We start from the raw sequence: 20,048 nt of genomic DNA, 5'->3' as shown, positions 1-20,048 counted from the left end.
TTCTAAGTAGTAAATAGTGGATAGCCATCTTTTCTGGCATAGTTTTAGATTATTTTTGGTACATAATTCCAATCAGGGAGTTCTACAAAGTTAAGCAGAAAAAGTTAAATGGTGTGTATAAACTCATGTTAAAAAAGGCAAAAAACATTAAAAAATGTGTAGTTACTTCAGTTCAACAGGGATACCAATCAAAATCAACTGCGTACCTATCCTTTGATCTGGCTACGAGTGAAATGAAAATGAGCAAAAGGTGAAGTGAGATCCCAGCACAAAAAGATACTACATTCGTACTTACTTCATTTTTAATTTCTCATGCAACATAACTGCCAAGAACAAAAATCTGCTTGAAACTACTCTGTGAGCACATTGATAAGTTTCAGCCCAAAAGTCTAGTGAATGAGAAATAGAGGAAATAGCTTCGATCTTAATGCTAGGTTATTGTGCAGAAAATGAGCAACAGTATTATGTCAGTCAAAAGTTAATCCCTTGAAAAATAAAAATCCTGAATCTGCCATAGTTTGACTCCTAATCCCCCTCGGTTTAAGTTGAGTTTCACTCTATTTCATTACCATATTTTGCTCCTGAGAACAGAAAGATTTATTATACCAAATAAAAATTTTAACTTTCATTTTGATTGCTACCCCTGCATTTTCCCACCAGGTTTTGTGAGCTACAACAATAAGATTCTGAGCTGCCTACTTACCTAGGCCCACTGGGCACTTGGAAATGAACATTTTCTATCCCCGGATGAAAATTCTTCACGACTTCTTTCGACAACTCTGGATCCGGAAATCTAATTATAAGGCTTTGACTCCGAAGTCCCTTGAGGTATTCATTCTCCACCGACAGAGCCTTTTCCGCAGCTTCCTTGTTCCACGGCCGAGACGGATAACTTTGAGACATTGGCCTCCTCTTACTACTCTTGGATTTCGTGAACTCTTCCACTCCCAACTCATCGATGACGACCGACTGCAAGATCTGACCCTGCGACTGTTGATTTTGCTGTTGCTGGTTTTGGTGCTGTTGATTTTGCTGTTGCTGGTTTTCCTGCTGTTGATTTTGCTGTTCTCGGTTTTTATGGGACTGTTGATTTTGCTTTTGTTGGTTCTGCTGCTGATGGTTTTGTTGCTGATGGTTTTGCTGCTGATGATTTTGCTGCTGTTGATTTTGCCGTTGCTGCTGTTGCTGATTCTGCTGGTTGTTTTGCTGCTGCCCCGGGGAGGGGCCTGGAGGTTGCGGTGGGGGTGGCGGCGGGGGTTGAGATGGTGGGGGAGGGGGCGGCATCGGGGGCTGCGACTGGTGCGACGACTGGTGTGACGACTGGCTCTGCGGCTGAGAAAGTGCCTGCTGCTGAAGTGCGCTGAGGGGGGTTCCTGGGGGGGGCGGTGGCACCGAGGCCAAAGACTACTCCCTTTAGTCAACACTCAACAAGTTTTTCGTACGGTAAAAACTAACCGCATGCAATAAAAATCATAAAGTATAGACAGTGCAAAAGCGAGAAAAATCAAATGGGATCTAAACTAAAAAATAACACCACTTATATTCCATGAAAACAATCAAGAGAAGCAGAAAATAAAAATACCACCAGAAATTTCAACACAATAAGATTTTATGCGTATTTTTACCTTTATTTTAAATATATTTTACCTTTCATTTTTAAAACGCATGGTTATTTAAAGTTCAATTGTGGAAATCAGCAATTAGGGATAATTACAACTCTGAGACAGAGAGAGCAGGATACAACACACACATATGAATAAAAACTCATGCCCACTAATTTTGCAGGCCAACAACAAACCCAGCTTCACTTGAGGAATCTAAGTCCTGACCCGAAAATTATTGAACATGAGTTTTTCCTATGTGTGTGAGTTGTAAACAGTCATAGAGTTATATTAATTTAAATATATATATTTATCTTTTATTTTGAGAAATCATGCAGTTACACCAGATTATGCCTGAATCCTTTCAGTTTAATCAAGAGAAAGTTCTGGACTACTACTCTTTATTATGGTACAACTTCAAGGGCTGGTGCACACAAGTGCAGCATCACCTATGACATTGACCAATAGGGTAGTTTCCTTCATCAAAGAAAACAAAAGGCAATAATTGCGATTCGTTACCCACCATTAGTGTATTCATAAGATACAAATTATTTCGTTTTATAAATCCCGGTGTAGACGAATGGCAATGGTCCATTTTTATCCTCATTTGAAAAGGGCCAGATTGGCGCCCATGCGATGCCACTCCACGTGACGTCACAGGGACCTAGTTTCTATAGGAGAAGATAGGAGTTATACGTCGTCTGAGGTTACCAATGCATGCATGAGGCGCAGAGCTCAGGGAAACATGTCTTAATAATCACTTATTAAAACTGGCTAAGGTCGGAAAGTTTTCCTCGTTTGATAAGGTATTAATAATCCTTATTTAAGCCTAGCGCTACCAGGCGGCAGGGCACTAGGCTACCCGCTGGCAGCCTGCGACGTATCAGCGCTAAGCCTCGCCTCAAGGTCACCTCACCGGGCGGAGGGGGAACCAGAAATACGACGTACGGAGAGATTTCCCATCATTCCTACTAACGCGTCGCGTTTTCGCGCGCTTGAAAATTTTCACTTTTCATTTAATCGCGAAAAATAGATATTATCATTTAAAAATCTAAAAGCGTGAAATACGTACTCCAGGAGTAATAATCTTTCGATTAAGGCAATAAAAAAATAATAGGAAACCACCCTATTGTCCCACACTCTTGAACCAGATCACTACCACTCAAACAATTTAGGTTTTAGAGAAGTTGGAGGCAATGCATGAAATTTACCAAAATAGGTCATTTCTGGCGGCAAGACTAGTGAATCTGGAAAGACTAAAGAAAAAATTTTTTCAAACAAATTGCGCCTGGCCAACAAGTTAAATTCTGCTAGGAGCACATCATCCCATTAATTTCAATGCTTGAACTGGTTATATAGATCCGGTCTTGTTTGGGGTCGTGGTACAGCTAACAGCATGCCTTTCATGCTAGCATGCATACCTTTGGCCATTATGCCATCTTCAGAAACCTAAAGATAGTTTGACAGCTGCAACCAGTTGTTCTTGTACCATAATAAATAGTGGAAGCATCATAGTTTCTCTTCATTGTTATCATGGATCCCTTTCACCATGTAAAAGCTTTAAGTTTTGATTTAAGGTACAACACAATTCAATTTTTCAGGAAATCAAAATGCTTTGATGCCAAAGAATGGGAAATACATATATATATGTAGAAAAATTTCGGTAGAAAATGAAAAATTGGGGTTAGAATAATGAGGACAAACACCAATTACTATTACAATTAAAAATGACAATGCCCTATTCAGGAAATTTGCCTTCCCAGACAAGTTTTTCGAGCGTTGCAAAATTTTTTACCCACAGTCTGCTTTTAAATGACTTAAACTTTTAATTTAAACTAGAGTTCAAATAATTTGAATTTAAATTAGAGTTAAAATCAAAGATCAACAGTTTGATCCTATTTATGGATGGTTCAGTTCTTTGGTTTTCGGTTCCACCAGTTCCTGGGGTTGGAACCGAAACTGATGACAAGAAGGACCAGTAATGAGATAAATGGCAGCGAAAAACCTGTTTACCAGAGAAAGTAAAGTTTTTCATTTGGTTCCTGTAATTCTTAGAAAAATTTAAAAGATGGTAATCCATAAGGTGGCTCCCCAATGAAAGTTTCCACTTCACCAAATGATGTTCTGTTTAAAAATAATTGATGAATACCTAAAAGTCACTTGTCTACACACATAAGACCTCAGGCGCATTATCGTTGTGAGCTATTGCATACCATCAAGGTGATGCAAAGGCAATGAACCATTCTCCCACCCCCTCCAAACAAAGACCTAAATCCACCCCTGTTACTGAGAAATCCTGAAATAACACAAAGCTGAAGGTACATGATGCTGAAATATAAATTATGGATGCATCTAAATTAATTAGGGATGGTCAGATCGGATAGCTTGGATCCAAATATCCTCAGATATTGCCCTTCATTGGATTCTTAGGATTCAAATGCTGAAGGCATCGAATCAGGATTCAAAATTTAAATTAATTATTACAGAAAGGTCTTCCTCTGTCACTCTATAAATGCTCCGCTGGTACTACCATCACCTACAGTGATAAATGAGGTATAATTTCAAACGTTGAACCACAGGCTTCTTGCGAAAAATACAATTTCGAATTCAATTTGACTTAAAAGTTCTGATTTTTCCATGAGGTATATCGACTCCACACATTTTTAAAATTCCAAACTTAAAAAAAAAAAAAAAAAAAAAGCTTAAAAACCCGTAAAATCCTTAACTGATCAAAAGAAGCACAGTAACATACAAAAAAAAATATTAAAAAATAAAATTTAAGGAGTATGAGGAATGTTAAACGTAACCATTTCCTTAATCAGGGTTCCTGGGGCCTAAGTCTGTAACTTCGTTTTCTCCCGAGTTGGGAGAAAAGAGACTCGTGAAGCTCCAGTTTCATCCAACTGAAGTCTGTAACGGTAACGGAGAAAACTTTCTCCCAGTAACGGAGACTCTGACTCTCCTGGAGAGTATCTTTCTCCCGACTGAAGTCCGTAACGCGATTTGGAGAAACTGAGGCGCCCTGGACGGGAGCTTGGGAGTCACCCGCCCGGGACCCGGCGATTCATTTTCTCCATAGGAGAAACGAGGAAAATACCAATGGCGGACCGTTGTGGGCGATCGTACTGCAGTTCTAATTGTATTCTAATATGGTTTTTTACGTATTTGTGACAAAATAGAACACGAAAATGCATTCTTCAAGTTTGGCAGGCAACTTATGTAGTGTAATTTGTGACAAGAATAGAAATTTTTGTATGGCTGCATTTGCAAGGAAACTACGTGCAGTGAACTTTCATTGTGCCTCTAGTATAAGTGAACAAAATTTGTGTCCTTAGTGTACCCCTTAGTGAATTGATTGCACATAGACGATGAAGTAAAGAGTGAAGTGTGTTGTGAATGTAACATCTTCGACGAAATTATTTCGCACGTATATAATTTAGGCTACGAATCAACTGTATACATTACGATGAAAGGTATCTAACTATGTATTGCGAAGGGGATATGTTTCATATTTGAACTAGTCTTACTTTAGGGATACATCGAACGCCTGTTAATTTTCATTCGTTTGTTCGCTTCCAAGTTCTGTTTGATTTTATTACGTATTGCATCTATTTCCAATTCCCGTTGTGAGATGTGAGGTTTTGGCAATGTTTACATTTCACGCATTTCGTTGTGTTGTTGTTTGTTTTTGTTTTGGTCATGTTACGGTGAGAGTGATAGTGAAATTCGAAGTTTGTTGGTGTTACAATAACTGGTTTAGCAATTTGTTTCAACCTATTCATTTAATTGTCTTCGCAATGTTAATGTGAAATAACGTAATCTGATTCTAAGTCGTTAGTGATGAGTAGGAAGTGAGGTGTAAAGAATCCTTTCGAACTTCAAGGAGTGCAAATCCTTTTAGTGTGTGCAAAGTGATTGGAAAACCGATTATCATGTTTTATTAGTGTTACATAATGGTGTTTTATATTTATTGTGAGCCAAGATATTTATTGAAACAGTTGATTCCGAATATAATGATTATAAGTATTAAAAAGATAGAAATGTGTGCGTTGTAGTGCTGTATGTGATATGATGAGCAATAAATATGTACAAGTAAGGGTAATTTTGCTTTGTTTTCTCTATATATACCTCTAGTAAACCATTTTCCCCATGTTTTCGCTATTCTACGCTGTCAGTCTTTGAAATTTTTAAAAGTAGCGAGGCAGGTTGTTGTGTTTCCTAAACTATAACATTTTGGGAGATTGTAACATATGTTACTAATTGCTGGCACGTAGGTATTTGCAAGAATAAATATGTACCATTCACACATTTATCTTAACGTTATTTTCTTTACGATTCTTTTCTGCATAGTAAAGTTTTTCAATTTTCTTTTTCCACTCCCACATTGTGTATTTCAGCTTTTCGAGGATAAATGCATGTAATACTGACGTTGATAGTTATGTTTTTCCATACTCATCATGCATTCACCAATGAAAGTAAGCATCCGAAGTGCAAAAAAATATGCCATATATATCATCAATGAATACAGCGGCCGTTTGTATACAAGATTACCTACATCTAAAACATAAAAATGCTTTGGTGTTACGCATTAGTCTCTCCTTTTTCAATGGTATAATATACTCTTTTGTGTGTACTAATGAACAAATATATCTGCGATGGATTTAAATCGATTTATCCACTATCAATTATAATTTCGATGCATCAATTTCTTTTATTTGAAAGTTTAACTTTAATGATGAACGAGTAGCCCTTATTACAGGTGAGAATCGTTTGATTTCCCTCTCGTTTTTTTATTTGAAACAAAGCTTTTCTATTGGTTCTTCACGGTATCGCCGGCTTCGGATTCAATATTTTTCATACCTACCTGCCGTTCCTGTCCGATACCGAGAATTAGAGTTTTCTCCGGTAGCGGCCAGGAACTGATGTTCTCTCCGCCAAGTTACGGACTACAGTCGGGAGAAAACTACGGGAGAGTACAGAGTCTCCGGAGAAAGGAGAATTCAAGTTACGGACTTAGGCCCCTGCTCTAACAAAATTATAAAATTCGTGGTTTTTTCCAGGTTTTCAGTCTAAATGTCGTCAAATTCACGGTTTGTAGATAAGGCATTTTCGGCAGAAAAATTGATCATGCAACAATCATCGGCCGCACATTAACTAAAAATGTAACAAATGCAACAGACGCCGTGAAATCGAACGCAGCAATGAAAGTGCTGTCTCTCATTACGTCACCTATCTTTAGCAAAATCCAAGCCCCGCTAAAAGTTGTAAGTGGGAAAATGGAGAGAGCAGAGTGGCAGGGAAGTGAAGAAGTGTCTGATTTTTCACCAAGGTAAATAAACACTCAACCGGTCCTCCAATCACATGCGCTGTCGTGGCACACGGACCAATAAAAACACTTCGAATACACCTGTGCAGATAAATGCGTGGACAGTTTCAGAATGTGACTCAGCCTTGAAACGTGATCGAAATATCAATTTTTCCTTTGATCTGTCAATCGTGGTTCTACAGTCAAGTTTGAGAGATTTTTAAGTTTTCATGACGAAATTCATGGCTATTTCCAGGGTTTTTTCACGGCAGTACAAAATTCACGGCATATTCACAGTTTTGAGGTTTACACGGTTGAGTGGGAACCCTCTTAACATACTTATTCCCTGATAGCGTGAAAGCGTGAAATTTTCGCACGGGTAACCTAGTTTTAAATTAATGCTTCATTGAATGCAGCGTCCCACAAGTGGGAGCAGACAGAGTTTTGACCCTTTCTTCGCATGTGCTGTGGCACTGCGATGCTAGTCCTACTCATGAAACATTTTGTTTAAAAGCTCGCATACGGGTTATGCGACAGAATTTCAGAAACAGAAAATTTTGAGGCAAAATACGACATGCAAATGGTATGAATATTCACAAGAGGCTGAACAATCATCTCAGTGCCGTATGATAATAAGCACGTCAAAAGTAACTATGCCGCACATTCCACAAAATCACTAATCTCCACCCTCGCTCGGCCCATGCGTCTGACTTTTTTTTCCTTTGGATCATAAATCATTAGCCTCGAAGGAAAATATCAAGTTACCAGGGGAACAATCAAACCTGTTTCATCCTACCCCATCTCACCAACTGACCTCTTTTGATCTATCAGCTTCAATTCTCCTGGCACATAGTGGAATTATTCAAAGAGCCACTACATCGCACATTTCACAAAAAATTGACTGGATTACTGAGTGAGAAAGAAGGTTGTATGGTAAAGGTAAGGTAAAGGCTGCTACACAAATATGAGATTATTATTCTAAATTAAATCCCAGTATTCCCAATCCCAAATTTTAAGTAAGCCTCAATGAATTCAGTACATTTTTTAAAAGAAATAGTATTAAGTGAAAAGATTCATTAATATGATTGGAAACTTAAGAATGCATAAATGTTAATTCAATTTTGAAAATTATACAATTTCAAGGAATCACTAAGTAGGGAAGGTAAACTCACTTGATGAGGTCATGCCACAATCGGCTTCACCAATGAAATAGTTAGTGAGGGCAAATGCAATACAAAAATGAATCCAGCAGATTGGAAGATTTGGCATCAAAGAATTATGATTCACTGATATGACACTGAAGCATTGTCAAAAATAAAACTTAAATATATGATAAGGAAAAAGGGTTGGCACTGCAGTTTATAATTGAACCAAATTCATATTCAGTGCGAACATATTGAGAGACTGTGGATTCTTCATAATGTCTGAATAGATGCAGTTACAACGTATACATCCACATATTTTACTTTAAAGAGCACTTAATAAAATTATTACCATTATAATTAAAATAACTGAATTAAGGAACCATTACAATTTTTACTTTCATTGAATTTAAATGAAATAAACTGAGAATAAAACAACTCCGGAAGTGCACAGTTCTAACTTGTTCTCTTTAGGTCTCTCAATATGACACAATTACACATATGCTAAGAGTCAGAAATATAAGGTAATACAGCAAATTTTGAAATTACTTATTATTCTGAAACATATACTATAGATTATACATGCATATATATGGTATGAAAAAAGAAAAACATCTGATGCTAAGCACACCACAATTTTGCTCTTAGGTAATTTTTACCATTCTATGATAACACCAGAAATGAGATACTACATGTTTTTAAGAAAAACTGTCAACATCTCCCTACTGAAACACACATATGCACAGGCTAGTGATTTCATGAGCAAGAAACATTAAAGGTAATGAGAGGGTGAAACACATTAATTAATTGCACCTCGGTAACCCAGCTGAAGAAAGAAAAAATGAGGATTTTCTGTTATTTCAACTTCCTTTACAAATAACTCTCTTAAGGAAGGGTTTATCTAATGTAAATAAAACCCCCGTGGTGCAAGATTGCATAAAACAAGATTTTTTCAGTCACCTACATCATGCATCATGGAAAAAGACAATTAAGTCCAGTTCTTTATCTGAATCTCTGGTTTTGGCGGTAATCTAACTGAAAGGTGAAGAGTCCTATTTTTATTCACCATAATTTTCCAATCTCAATATGCATCCTTTACATGAGGAATCCAAAAATTTAAGAGCTAATTCATATGTAAATGGCAAAAAAAACTGGGTATAATATAAAGGAACAATTCTTATCAGTTCGGTAGAAAAAAAAAAACTACTTCCAGTGAGCATGCCGAATGCAATGCTCTTGTTCAGTTAAACATGCATTCCTTCTAAATACAATGAGACAATTCTATCTGTTTCTATAAATGAAAACTGAAATATTTGACACATAGACAAAAATTATTGAATTAGAGAGATTTTGTGAGAACGCATTTCCTATTGAATTTTACTACAGCGCATTATATTTCTTTCTCCACACACTTATGCTGAGCTACAATCTCTACTGCTGGATCGGACTGAAACCTTCACAACCAACACCTAAGTAAACAAAAGTTAAAGCCTTAAGAGCTTTTCCACTATCTAAAAAAAATGAGTAAGCAGCCAAATCAATCAAAAGAGCCTTTAGTACATTCATGAATGACTCACTTACTTGGGTATGGCATTAATAGGGTAGTTTCCTTCATCAAAGAAAACGAAAGGCATTGATTGTAATTCGTTACCCACCATTAGTGTATTCATAATGAACAAATTATTTGGTTTTAGAAATCCCAGTTCAGACAAATGTTAATGGTCAATTTTAACCTCATTTGAAAAAGGCCAGATTGGCGGCCATGCGATGCCACTCCATGTGACGTCACAATGACCTAGATGCTATACGAGTAGTCAGGAGTTATACATAGTCTGAGATTACCAATGCATGCATGAGTCACAAAGCTCAGGGAAGCATCTCTTAATAATCACCTATTAAAATCACCTCAGTTGTTAATTTTTTTTCCTGAATACTGTATTCCTTCATTTACGTATTTATAGCCTTGCAAAGAGAGCCCTGGTCCAGAGGAAGAGGGGGCTGGATTGTGGCCTCATCTGGGCCAGGTAAAAGAAATAAATCAAATCAAATCTGCCAATCAAGCTACCTAGGAATTCTTCCCTCTTGTTATTTTTAAAGAAAAAGATTCTCAGCATTCAACGGAGCATGTCAATTGCCTGTGCAAACCCAGAAATGCTAATATTAGCATGAAAGCCTCTAGCCTCAAGTGCACTCAAGTGCATTCACTTAAGTGTTGAAACAACTGTGACAATTTTACAACTATATTTTATGCATGTTATGCATTAAATTTTTTTTAATTGAAATACATATAGTGCATGGAAAATTATGGACTTTGAATGTCAGTAAAATGTGGAATATGAACAACAAAATAATAAAATAATGTTACTGAAAAATTACAGGAACCTGTTTGCACCATGCATGACTTACAATTTAAAGCTAAAGAATTCAGTAGCTAGGTACTGATACATAAACATGAAGGATTCAAGACACATGCCAGTACCTCCCACGATGCACTTCAACACATTCTTTCTGATAAACCTAATAGTTAATTACTTTTGAGTGTTTTTCATTTTGCCAATTCCTTTGAACTACCTAATTTTATTCAATTAAGTTTTCCTCAAAAGCCTGTCATTCAAGTTGATTGGGAAAATCATACTACATAGTATTACCAGCTAAATTTAAAGAAAGAGCGAACACATTAAGTATAGAACTAATCAAGGAGAATTTCATACATCCTCGGAAGTGAATAAGTCATGTTGAAAGCTAATCATTTGCCAATGTTTCTTTGGAATTGTGTCATTAGCAGTCTACCCATACTCCTTGAGTACAAATGCATGTACATATGCATGTGAAAGCTTGTATAGTAGCAAACGAAGTCGCCTAATTTGGAAATATAATTTGTCATGCCATATAAAAAATTATTTTCTAACTACAGAGAATGTGTTGAGGAACAACATAGCATCATTTAGAACATTTTCTCAGTTCTTACACTGAGACCAATGTTTGCCACCAACAGAACATTCATCACAGAATATGACCAGAGAAGACATATTCAATATTATTCACAGGGAAAAAATAAAATTTTATGAAGCATTACTATAGCAACAGACAGATAAAGATGCACAGTGGACAACAACGCCTCTTGCAATATGAACTTGTTGGGTGTTATGAGTTAAAGGCATCAGTATTCACTGATATAGTATCAATACTCATCAATAAAACCAATAACTGAATGATCATAATTCCTAACAAATTTAAAAAGGGGCCACACATTACAACAACCAGTTCTAAATACAGTGAAACATCTCTCTTACGGACAATAAACGTCCAGAAGAATATGTCCGTTTAGCAGGGGTGCCCTAAAAGTTGAATTATAAGAAGAACAGTTTAGAGGAATTGGCTACTGTAAGAAAAAGGTGTCCGCAAATGGAGGTTTCACTGTATTACATTCATCATAATTTAAAAAGTATAAGATAGACCACTAAATAAAATACCCTACTGTACGATTTCCTGAAGATTTATACAGATGAAACAGCAGCTACTCAAGAAAAATCCTGAAAAAATTGACATACATCAAGAGGTCATCCATACAAAAATAGATGTAGATTGAAAAATCTGCAATTCTCCTAAGCAACGATTTCCTTCTTTGCATTACACACCTAAAAAAGAAAGAACGAGCCGAGCACTGTTTGATGAATTCTGATCTTGAGATGCAAAAAACATCAGAAACGAACAGGAGATAGGTAATCCACATGATGGTCATTCCATATGCAAAGCGTTGCATATCAAGGCTTGAGACTTAAGAACATTTCACTTCAAGTAAATATACATTCAACTCCTGATTCAACAAGGAGTGTATCTTCCTCATGGCCAAGACTTATGTAAGATAATCTCCTGAAGAGATTGCCACAGCTTTGTCGATGACATTTACATGCCATTCAATTGAACCGATATTGAAATAATTTGGCACAAAAGCACCTTAAAAGTGTAACACAGCACTGAATTTTTTTCCACTTGGAAGTCGAGTCACTAAGTCATTTTTCAATATTATTATTTGACTGGTAGAGCCTATTTCACAACTATCAAATTTATCGAACTTTGTATTGATTGTTAAAAAACAATGAAGAGATTAACGTTGAATACTTGGTTTTTCATATATTTGTTTGATGCCTTAGGCCATATGTACCATTTAATTATGGAAGGTAGGTCGAAGCATAAAGCATTAGAGAAAAGGTGAAAAGATCTCCAGGAACTGGCACTCCAAATAACAGACAACATACGATCTTCAAGTAAACTTCCCATATAATAGACTGAGTAAAGCACAAGAAGTTGCACATCTCCATGTCTGGAGTAATTACTCAACATTAGAATCAATATTCCACTGACAGAGCTCCGGCATTATTTGACTTCTATGAGACTCCAATCAAAGCTAGTAATCAGGGCACAATCTTTTACGCCCATTCTTGCCCAAAAAATCAGGTCTCTGGTACATGGTAAACACAGTTGCAAGCCAAGGTTCATAAGGTAACATTATGATGAGTTACCCATCCAATATATAAGGATTTAAAATTCCGCATGTGGTACAGCAGATTCTTCTCCTTACGGCAAACAGATGAGCAGCACACAAGGAAATGCAGAACTCTGCTCATAAACATTTCACTTCAGCAACTCATATGCCTTCCTTAAGAGACTTGACTGAATGCCTAACAATGTACTTAAGGAGCAAACATAAAAAATGATAGAAAATAAATGATAATTCCATTATTTTTTTCTTCAGAAAAGCCTTAACCTCATACCTCACGAATCAAGGGCTTCCCATCAATTCTAATGTCTACATAGCTAATTAAAAAATGCAATATATACTTGTATCACTACACTACACAGAGGAAAGCTAATCACCTTCTCCATAAAATTATGAACACACAAATTTCATTAACTGATAAGTTTCAAAGCATGAAATATTTTCACTGAGAACTCCCTATCTTAAAATCATTTTAAAGCTAGAAAAAACTTTATATACTCACTAAAAACAGTCCTGGGCACATGAACTCTCATCATAGTTTAGAATTTCCTGAACCTTGATATCTTCCACTCTGATCTCCAAGTTTTCACTTAAGTAGTTTAATAGAAAATGCAGCAATTTTTCGCACATCTCTGATTTCTGTCTAATAGAACTTAAACTGCATTAGTAGCTGTAAAGTATAACTAACTAAACTAACTCATCTCTAAATAACTTAAGGCCTCATAAATGACTAATTTTTTTAAACTTAGAGGTACACTATAGGGTTATACAGATGTTTTAGACAATGCTTAACTAGCATTGTCTCCATTTCAACCATTTTAAAGACAATAAACTTTCTTGTGACTGTACTCAAATCCATATTGGGTAGTGAACAATAGGTTCTAATGACGCCGACATACATTAAATTTTTGTGAACAAGGATAATTACCCATGTATGCCATCCAAATACAGATCAATAGTAGAAGCTAGAAGGAATGTAGCTACATATGCTACATAGCTTCAATGATGCAGCAGAATAAAATCGATGTTGCTAAAACAGTTTCAATGATATGGTGGAGATTAAAACCTAACTAATATAGCCATCTCAAATGCCTTCTACATAAGGAATGGTGATCAAAGAATAATTGAGAATATGCCACATATGAGACTATTGGTGAAACAACTGATGCAGGAGTAATATCTGGCTGAGAGGAGGAAGGACAGCCACTTCAGTGTGACTAAACTGCAGGCACATCAGAAAAGACTAATACTTGTCAAGAAAGAAGGCAAATGCAAGTTGAAAAGACAATGAATAGCATTAAAATAGGGCAGGGATGTATGGAGTTAGGCACTTGAAAGTTGGTAGAGATTTAAAGACTGTTACAAGGTCTCAGGAGTTTACAAAGCCAATCAAGAAACTGGCTTCTGTAGAAAAGAAATCTAGCTGCTGAGCTTAAAGCCACTGGTTGTGTCAACTGGGTTGTAGATGATAGGTCCACCTCTAGTTCAAGAGGTTTGCTGCAATATTAGCGAGTTTACTGGATGAATAAGCAGTCGTGGATAAAAAGCGATGACACTATGATGGAGTTTCAGTTTATCCTTGGGCTGTGGTGGGATTTCACCAAAAATTATACATACTCCCCATCACCAGGAGGAGAGAACAGCAGGTCTCCTTCACTGAGGGAAAAGGGAAATCATACAGATAGGTACAGCTACACTCAAATTATGGCAGGCATGGTAACTTTTACTCAAATGGCTTTAGTACTACAATGAAGAAGGCAAGGGGAACCAGCATATTATTATCCTATGCTGTCTCAGTTACTTGACTCATTAATTTTATAGCTGACCGACAAGATTGAATTCTCATGAAAAAATACCCTCGACGTTAAGTAGTTCCTCATTTGAATGTCTGGGTGGGGACTAACTGAGAGCTGAAATTGGTTACATGTGTTAAAATTGGAGTGGAAGATACAATAAAAGAGGATTTTACTGATGAAGATAGCTGGAAAAACATTAAAAGTGGACTAAAGGAGGCCTCAAAAGAGGTTCATGGAAGAGCAGCTGTCAAGAAAATTACATTGATCACAGATGAAGTCCTAGAACTCATTGAAGGAGGTACACGAATGTGAAAAATGAACTACATGCTTGTATTTAACAAGCAAGGGTTTGAAATAAGTTTAAATAGATGACGTATTAGAAGGAAATAGGAGATATTTTCAAGGCAGAAAAGGGTTAAAATTATGCGATACTATGCAAGGGGGGGAAGAGAGTAATGATAATGTAATTAAAATTTCCTCATAGTCATAATAAGTTAACTACACCTGAAGAATCATTCAAGAGACACACAAAAACTCATTTAAGATGATGCACTGATGAAAACCTCACAAGTGATTATCGGTACTTTGGAGGCCTCACGCCAAATTACACCAACAGCATGGTGGACTAGAGGGTAGAGTGCTTGGCTACTGATCAAAGGGGGTTTGGTTCTAATCCCAGATGAAGCCTTTAGACACACAAAAAATCCTCTGCATATGAGGAGGACCAGGGAGGGGAAATGGACACCAACCCTGATCCCTGGTGAGCTTTACCCTCACCGATCCACACCAAACTGCTGAATGAATCACTGAGTGAGTGAGATAAGTACATATACCTTATGATTGAATTACATAACACAAATACAAACCTCCTTATTAGCATTGATAATTGTGAACTACCATTATTTTTTAATCTCCTCCTTTTTTTAGGCATCTTTTATCTTTTTTGTAAGATCTAAGGGCAAAAAGAACTATTCTTTTTTAATGTCAAATCTAAGAACAGAGTGCCAGAAAATGTCTTCATTACCCCCTTTCCACTCAGGCTATCTCTTTCCTGGAGACTAAGAGTGTCAAACCAACATGAAAGACTGGTTTTTTAGATTTTGCACTGAAGTTGCTTCAAAGCGTGTCCATACAGTACTTTTAATTACCACGACTGTACATTGCAATACCTTTACCGTACTATCACTCAAAAATCACCCACCGGATCAAATTTAAATAAACCAAAGGATGAAGTTCGCCATGAAAAATATTTGACTTAGCAGGGATTAGAACCTGAATCTCCCAATTGCCCGTCAGGTGTGTTAGACAGTTACACCACCATGCCATTTTTTCAGAGCAAACTTCAGGATGGGTCTTTGAAATTCGTCGTCACCGACCAGCGGCAAAACAAGGGTTTTTCACCCCGACAGTGGCTTAGTAAGCACGACCCTTGCCACATGTGCCACACTGTGGACTTGTGACGTTTACATCTTGTTCGGTAAACCCATCACGAAGTTTGCTCTGAGAAAATGGCTCTGTGGTGTAACTGGCTAACACACCTGACCGGCAATCGGGATATCCGAGTTCGAATCCCGGTTAAGTCAAATACTTTATCATGCTGAACTTCATCCTTTGGTGTACTTAACTTTGCACCCACGCACATGACTGCGTACAAAGTCACTTGTTCCTGCCGTGCCTTCACCAGATCAAACCCGCTCATCTCGGAGCTCAACATTACGCATGTGCTCAGCTGGCAGTAGCCAGAACACTAACGCCCACCTCCAAGTCTCCAAGCTTAGGAGGTGAACGTTTGTGCTCCGGCTACTGCCAGCTGGGCGCATGCGTATTGTTGCGCTCCGAGATGAGCGGGTTTAATCCGGTGGGTGATTGTTGAGTGCTTGAACAGTGGAGGTATCAATTAACATCTACAGATTAAAACCTAAATCTATTCAATTTCACCAACTAAAATATCAGATCAGAGCTACAAAAATTCATGACCTTGCAAGAACTAACTATGACAAAAAACTACAAAGTACAATGGCATTCGCCCACTGTCGCAAAAGTGCTAGAATATCATAAACAGTTTTCAGAGAAGCAAAAAAAATGAAAGAATGAAATTACAGCAAAAAACAAAATGATAGGAGTACATCTTGAGTAATGGGAAACAAGCTGGAATTATATGCATGGCCGTCAGCATGAATCTCTTAAGTGTATTAGAGATCCAGCAAATGCTGAGCTTAGGTTGAGAATCAATCAGAACTTACAGCAATGTCAGGAGTGACAACAGTATCTCCATATGAATCTTGGGGCCATGGCTGTGGGTGATAATATCCAGCGCTCTGCAGGAAGAAAGTGGATTAAGATCAGGTTTGTATAACAGAAACTTAAAATAAACTAACAAAAATGGGATAATTAACATAAAAAAATTAAGCCAAAAAATATAATGCATTCCATCTCATCTCCACTCCACCTGCACCCTGAGCCAAGTAATATGAACAAAATTTATTGCATACTTTTCAGTGTTGGCACATGCTATAAATATGAGCCACCAGTAATCCACAAATGAACTATTTTTGCAACCAGAAGTATTTTTCATGCTCATTATGCAATAAAAACACTGTGATTCCAATCTGAATCTCAAGTCATGAATAAGGACACTACGAAAGACAGAACCACAAGCCAGGTTCCTCTTCCAAGGGCTTTTTAGAGGAACCAGACCGCAATAGGTGATGGGATCCTAATTCTCCCACTTTTCATGGATTTCTAAGAATTCAAATCAATTTCTTTTGTTTTTTACCTTAGGTTTTAAATGTTTTCTCCATAATTAAAAAATTCAATGCTGCCATCAACAGTCTCCTGATGTCATCTTCTTCCAAAATAGCAGATCACACTGACTTTTGTTCTGTCACAAATACTTTGTAGACATCCAAAACAGATCTCGCACATTTTCCTCAGCTTAAATTCAAATCCATAATGATTCCATTAGCATGGCATTCACTCATTGAGGTACATTCCACCAGCCTTCATCAAAGTGAAGTGTGACACTCAATCTCTGAATCAGCTATTCTCACACACAAGCCACGAAAGTGCTATTGCACCGATGATGACACAAAACTGAGGCAAAATTTTCTGAAGTGAAATGCTCAATTAACAGCAAAAAAACTGTGATGAATCATCCCACTGCGGCTAGCTTTTGGCATGAGTTGCTATAAGCCCTCCAGGCAGGAAGTATTCTCATTTAATGCTCTATGGCACATTACACTTGCATTTGTATTAGACCAAGGAACATGGTGAGCATGATCAATTATTGTAAACAGGAGAAGAAAGATGAATTCCTTTTACACTTATATAAAAGGGTATCCACTTCCAGTTAATTAGCACCAGGACTGGTAAGGCAAGAGAGTTTAGTGACACTGTTAGTAACTTTCCACACAACATGAGAGGGTGGTTAAATTACTCATTAATTCGAGCAGGATGCTGTTATTATGTTACACAGCTTAATGCCACCACCCAGTCACACTCATGGCACTCAGTTGCTTTGTAGCGAGAGGATTTGGAGCCAGAGGAATCTATGGTTCTCAGTATCTGGTTAAATAGAAAGGCTTGCATAATTTTTTTTCTGATCTATGAAATGAGAAGACATCTCATAATATGAAATTAGGGTAAAACCACACAGCATGCAAGCTCCAGAAATATAACAGCCACCACACATCCATAACGAGATCAGGGAAGACAAATCCGTATGGAGACACTTGTTGCACAGCTCTCAATTGTGAACTAAGTCCACACAATAGAAACACCAACTTATGTAGGGAATATTTTCTACTTCTTAGAACCACTTCCACCATATAATTACATCACTCCTCGACAAAAAAGTGTTATCCACCTGTAACTTACGGCAAGTTGAAAAAACTGATTTTTCTTAGAAAAAGCCATTTCCTTGCACTGCTTCTCTCCTCAGCTTTTTGTAATGTGCACTTCTCAGGTGCATAAATGTCATACTGAAGCATACTCACATCACTGGGCATAGCTATGACATATTCAATTTTTGACATGTGCCCCTCATGACACATTCCGTAAAAACACCGTAGTTAGACACAAGAGCATTAAAAATCTCTTGAATTTCAGTCGCTTGCACCAAGAAAAGTATCCATGATTATCAGCATGGGATGAAATTATCATCAACATCATCAATTCAAAGATTGGTTTGACAGAGCTATCCACTCAATTCTACCATCAGCTAATCTTTTAGCATCTACACAAGTCTTCAGCTTCACACTCTTCATCACCTGTTCCATGTATCTCATTCAGGCCGACTTCTGCCATTCTTTCGTTTCACCTGTCCTGCAATGATAATTTTCACTAGATCATTGCATCTCATGATGCGGCCGATTAAATTATTCTGTCTTCTACCCAAGGTTTTCAAAAGAAAACCTAAGAAGACTCACTCCTTGGCTTTGAGCTTAGCCACTAGATCATGTAATTATGAACTTTAAAAAACATAACGTGGCATTACTACTGAATTGTTGATTCAAATACTGTATCATATGAGCACAACCATCATTTTATATCAACACTCATACTGCATATTTTCATTTCTAACACATCCAAGAGAAATTACTTTCTATTATTCAGAAGCACTACCGTTAGGAAAATAGTGTATCAACTATAAGATTGACATCGGCACCATTTGATTTCACGCACTCTCCAAAATCTTTAGCATTCTTCATTGCTCAATGTAAGCAATACAGCACTTTCACATCCTCCAGATTCCAATAATTTTCCTTCGGAGCACGTACAGAGGGGAAAGGCTTCCCTGTTCAGCAGCATTTATGGGCTTGGAGCAGCTACCTTTTTCACCTAAGTAAACTGCATTCATAATTCAAATATTTCTCTTGAATGAGACAGTGCACTGTTTAATATTCATATGGAAATGATGTCAAAAAGAGATTTGGCTTTATCAGGATCACCACTTCTTTTTGCTTCAATCATGAGAATTTTTTTGGGAATCTTCTAAGATTTTAATCTTTTATTTAATGCTTTCATTTCCATTAGCATGACGAAAATTCCCAAAGTAAAAGAATAATTACACTGCAAGAAAAATAACATTGATTTATGGTCACTTTAAAGGCAAAAAATATTCATCACTCTTTCGCTGAATCCATTGTGTACCATTTGTAGTAAGTTCCCATTCATAAGCTTAATGATTGCACCTTCTGTTTCACTTTTCATGGTGAAATTCACTTTTGTATTCACTTTGCTGATGTATCTACATAATTAGCTGGTATCAGCTTCCATTTCAGTTCCTCAAATGATGTAACATTCAAGCATCTTAAACGAACTTAACGATGCTGATATTGACTAAGTTCCTTTCCACTCCTGTGGAGCCAGGACAAAATCACCACAGGCTGATTCCTCTTCATCATAAAAATCATTTTGGGGCATGGAATAAATTAATTGCGATTAAGATATTAAACATCAGGAACCCCATACGCAAGATGACTATTAACTCAGCCAGCATACACGCAAACATTAATGCCAACTTTAAGAATGTTTATGAACATTCCATTATGCACATTTCAACTCCAACACCACAGAGAAACACAAAAACCAGCATAAAACACACAGTTTTTCCCAAGTGCTTCATCACAGCTAGATTGCTCATAAAGATCAATATCTTCACCATTCCTAAATCAGGTACGTCACCATTGAAAGAGCTTTCTT

The 20,048-nt window shown here is 37.1% G+C and overlaps 1 protein-coding gene across 3 annotated transcripts in view; it reads right to left on the bottom strand.

Annotated features, from left to right (window-relative positions):
• Positions 1 to 20,048, bottom strand: part of LOC124160524 (putative mediator of RNA polymerase II transcription subunit 15) — a 40,361-nt gene that overhangs the window by 15,759 nt on the left and 4,554 nt on the right. Inside the window, exons 3-4 of one of the 3 annotated variants that reach the window (XM_046536384.1) lie at positions 16,589 to 16,663; positions 704 to 1,404 (exon numbers count right to left, since the gene is read on the bottom strand). In XM_046536384.1, coding sequence (XP_046392340.1) covers positions 704 to 1,404; positions 16,589 to 16,663 — 776 coding nt within the window. Of the gene's footprint in view, positions 1 to 703; positions 1,405 to 13,051; positions 13,088 to 16,588; positions 16,664 to 20,048 lie in introns of those variants that run through there. The other 2 variants (XM_046536387.1, XM_046536386.1) reach the window with 2 other exon arrangements.

Source organism: Ischnura elegans, chromosome 6 (genome assembly GCF_921293095.1).
Source record: "Ischnura elegans chromosome 6, ioIscEleg1.1, whole genome shotgun sequence".
Taxonomy (NCBI): domain Eukaryota; kingdom Metazoa; phylum Arthropoda; class Insecta; order Odonata; family Coenagrionidae; genus Ischnura; species Ischnura elegans.
This window is presented reverse-complemented; position numbering and strand designations above follow the sequence as displayed.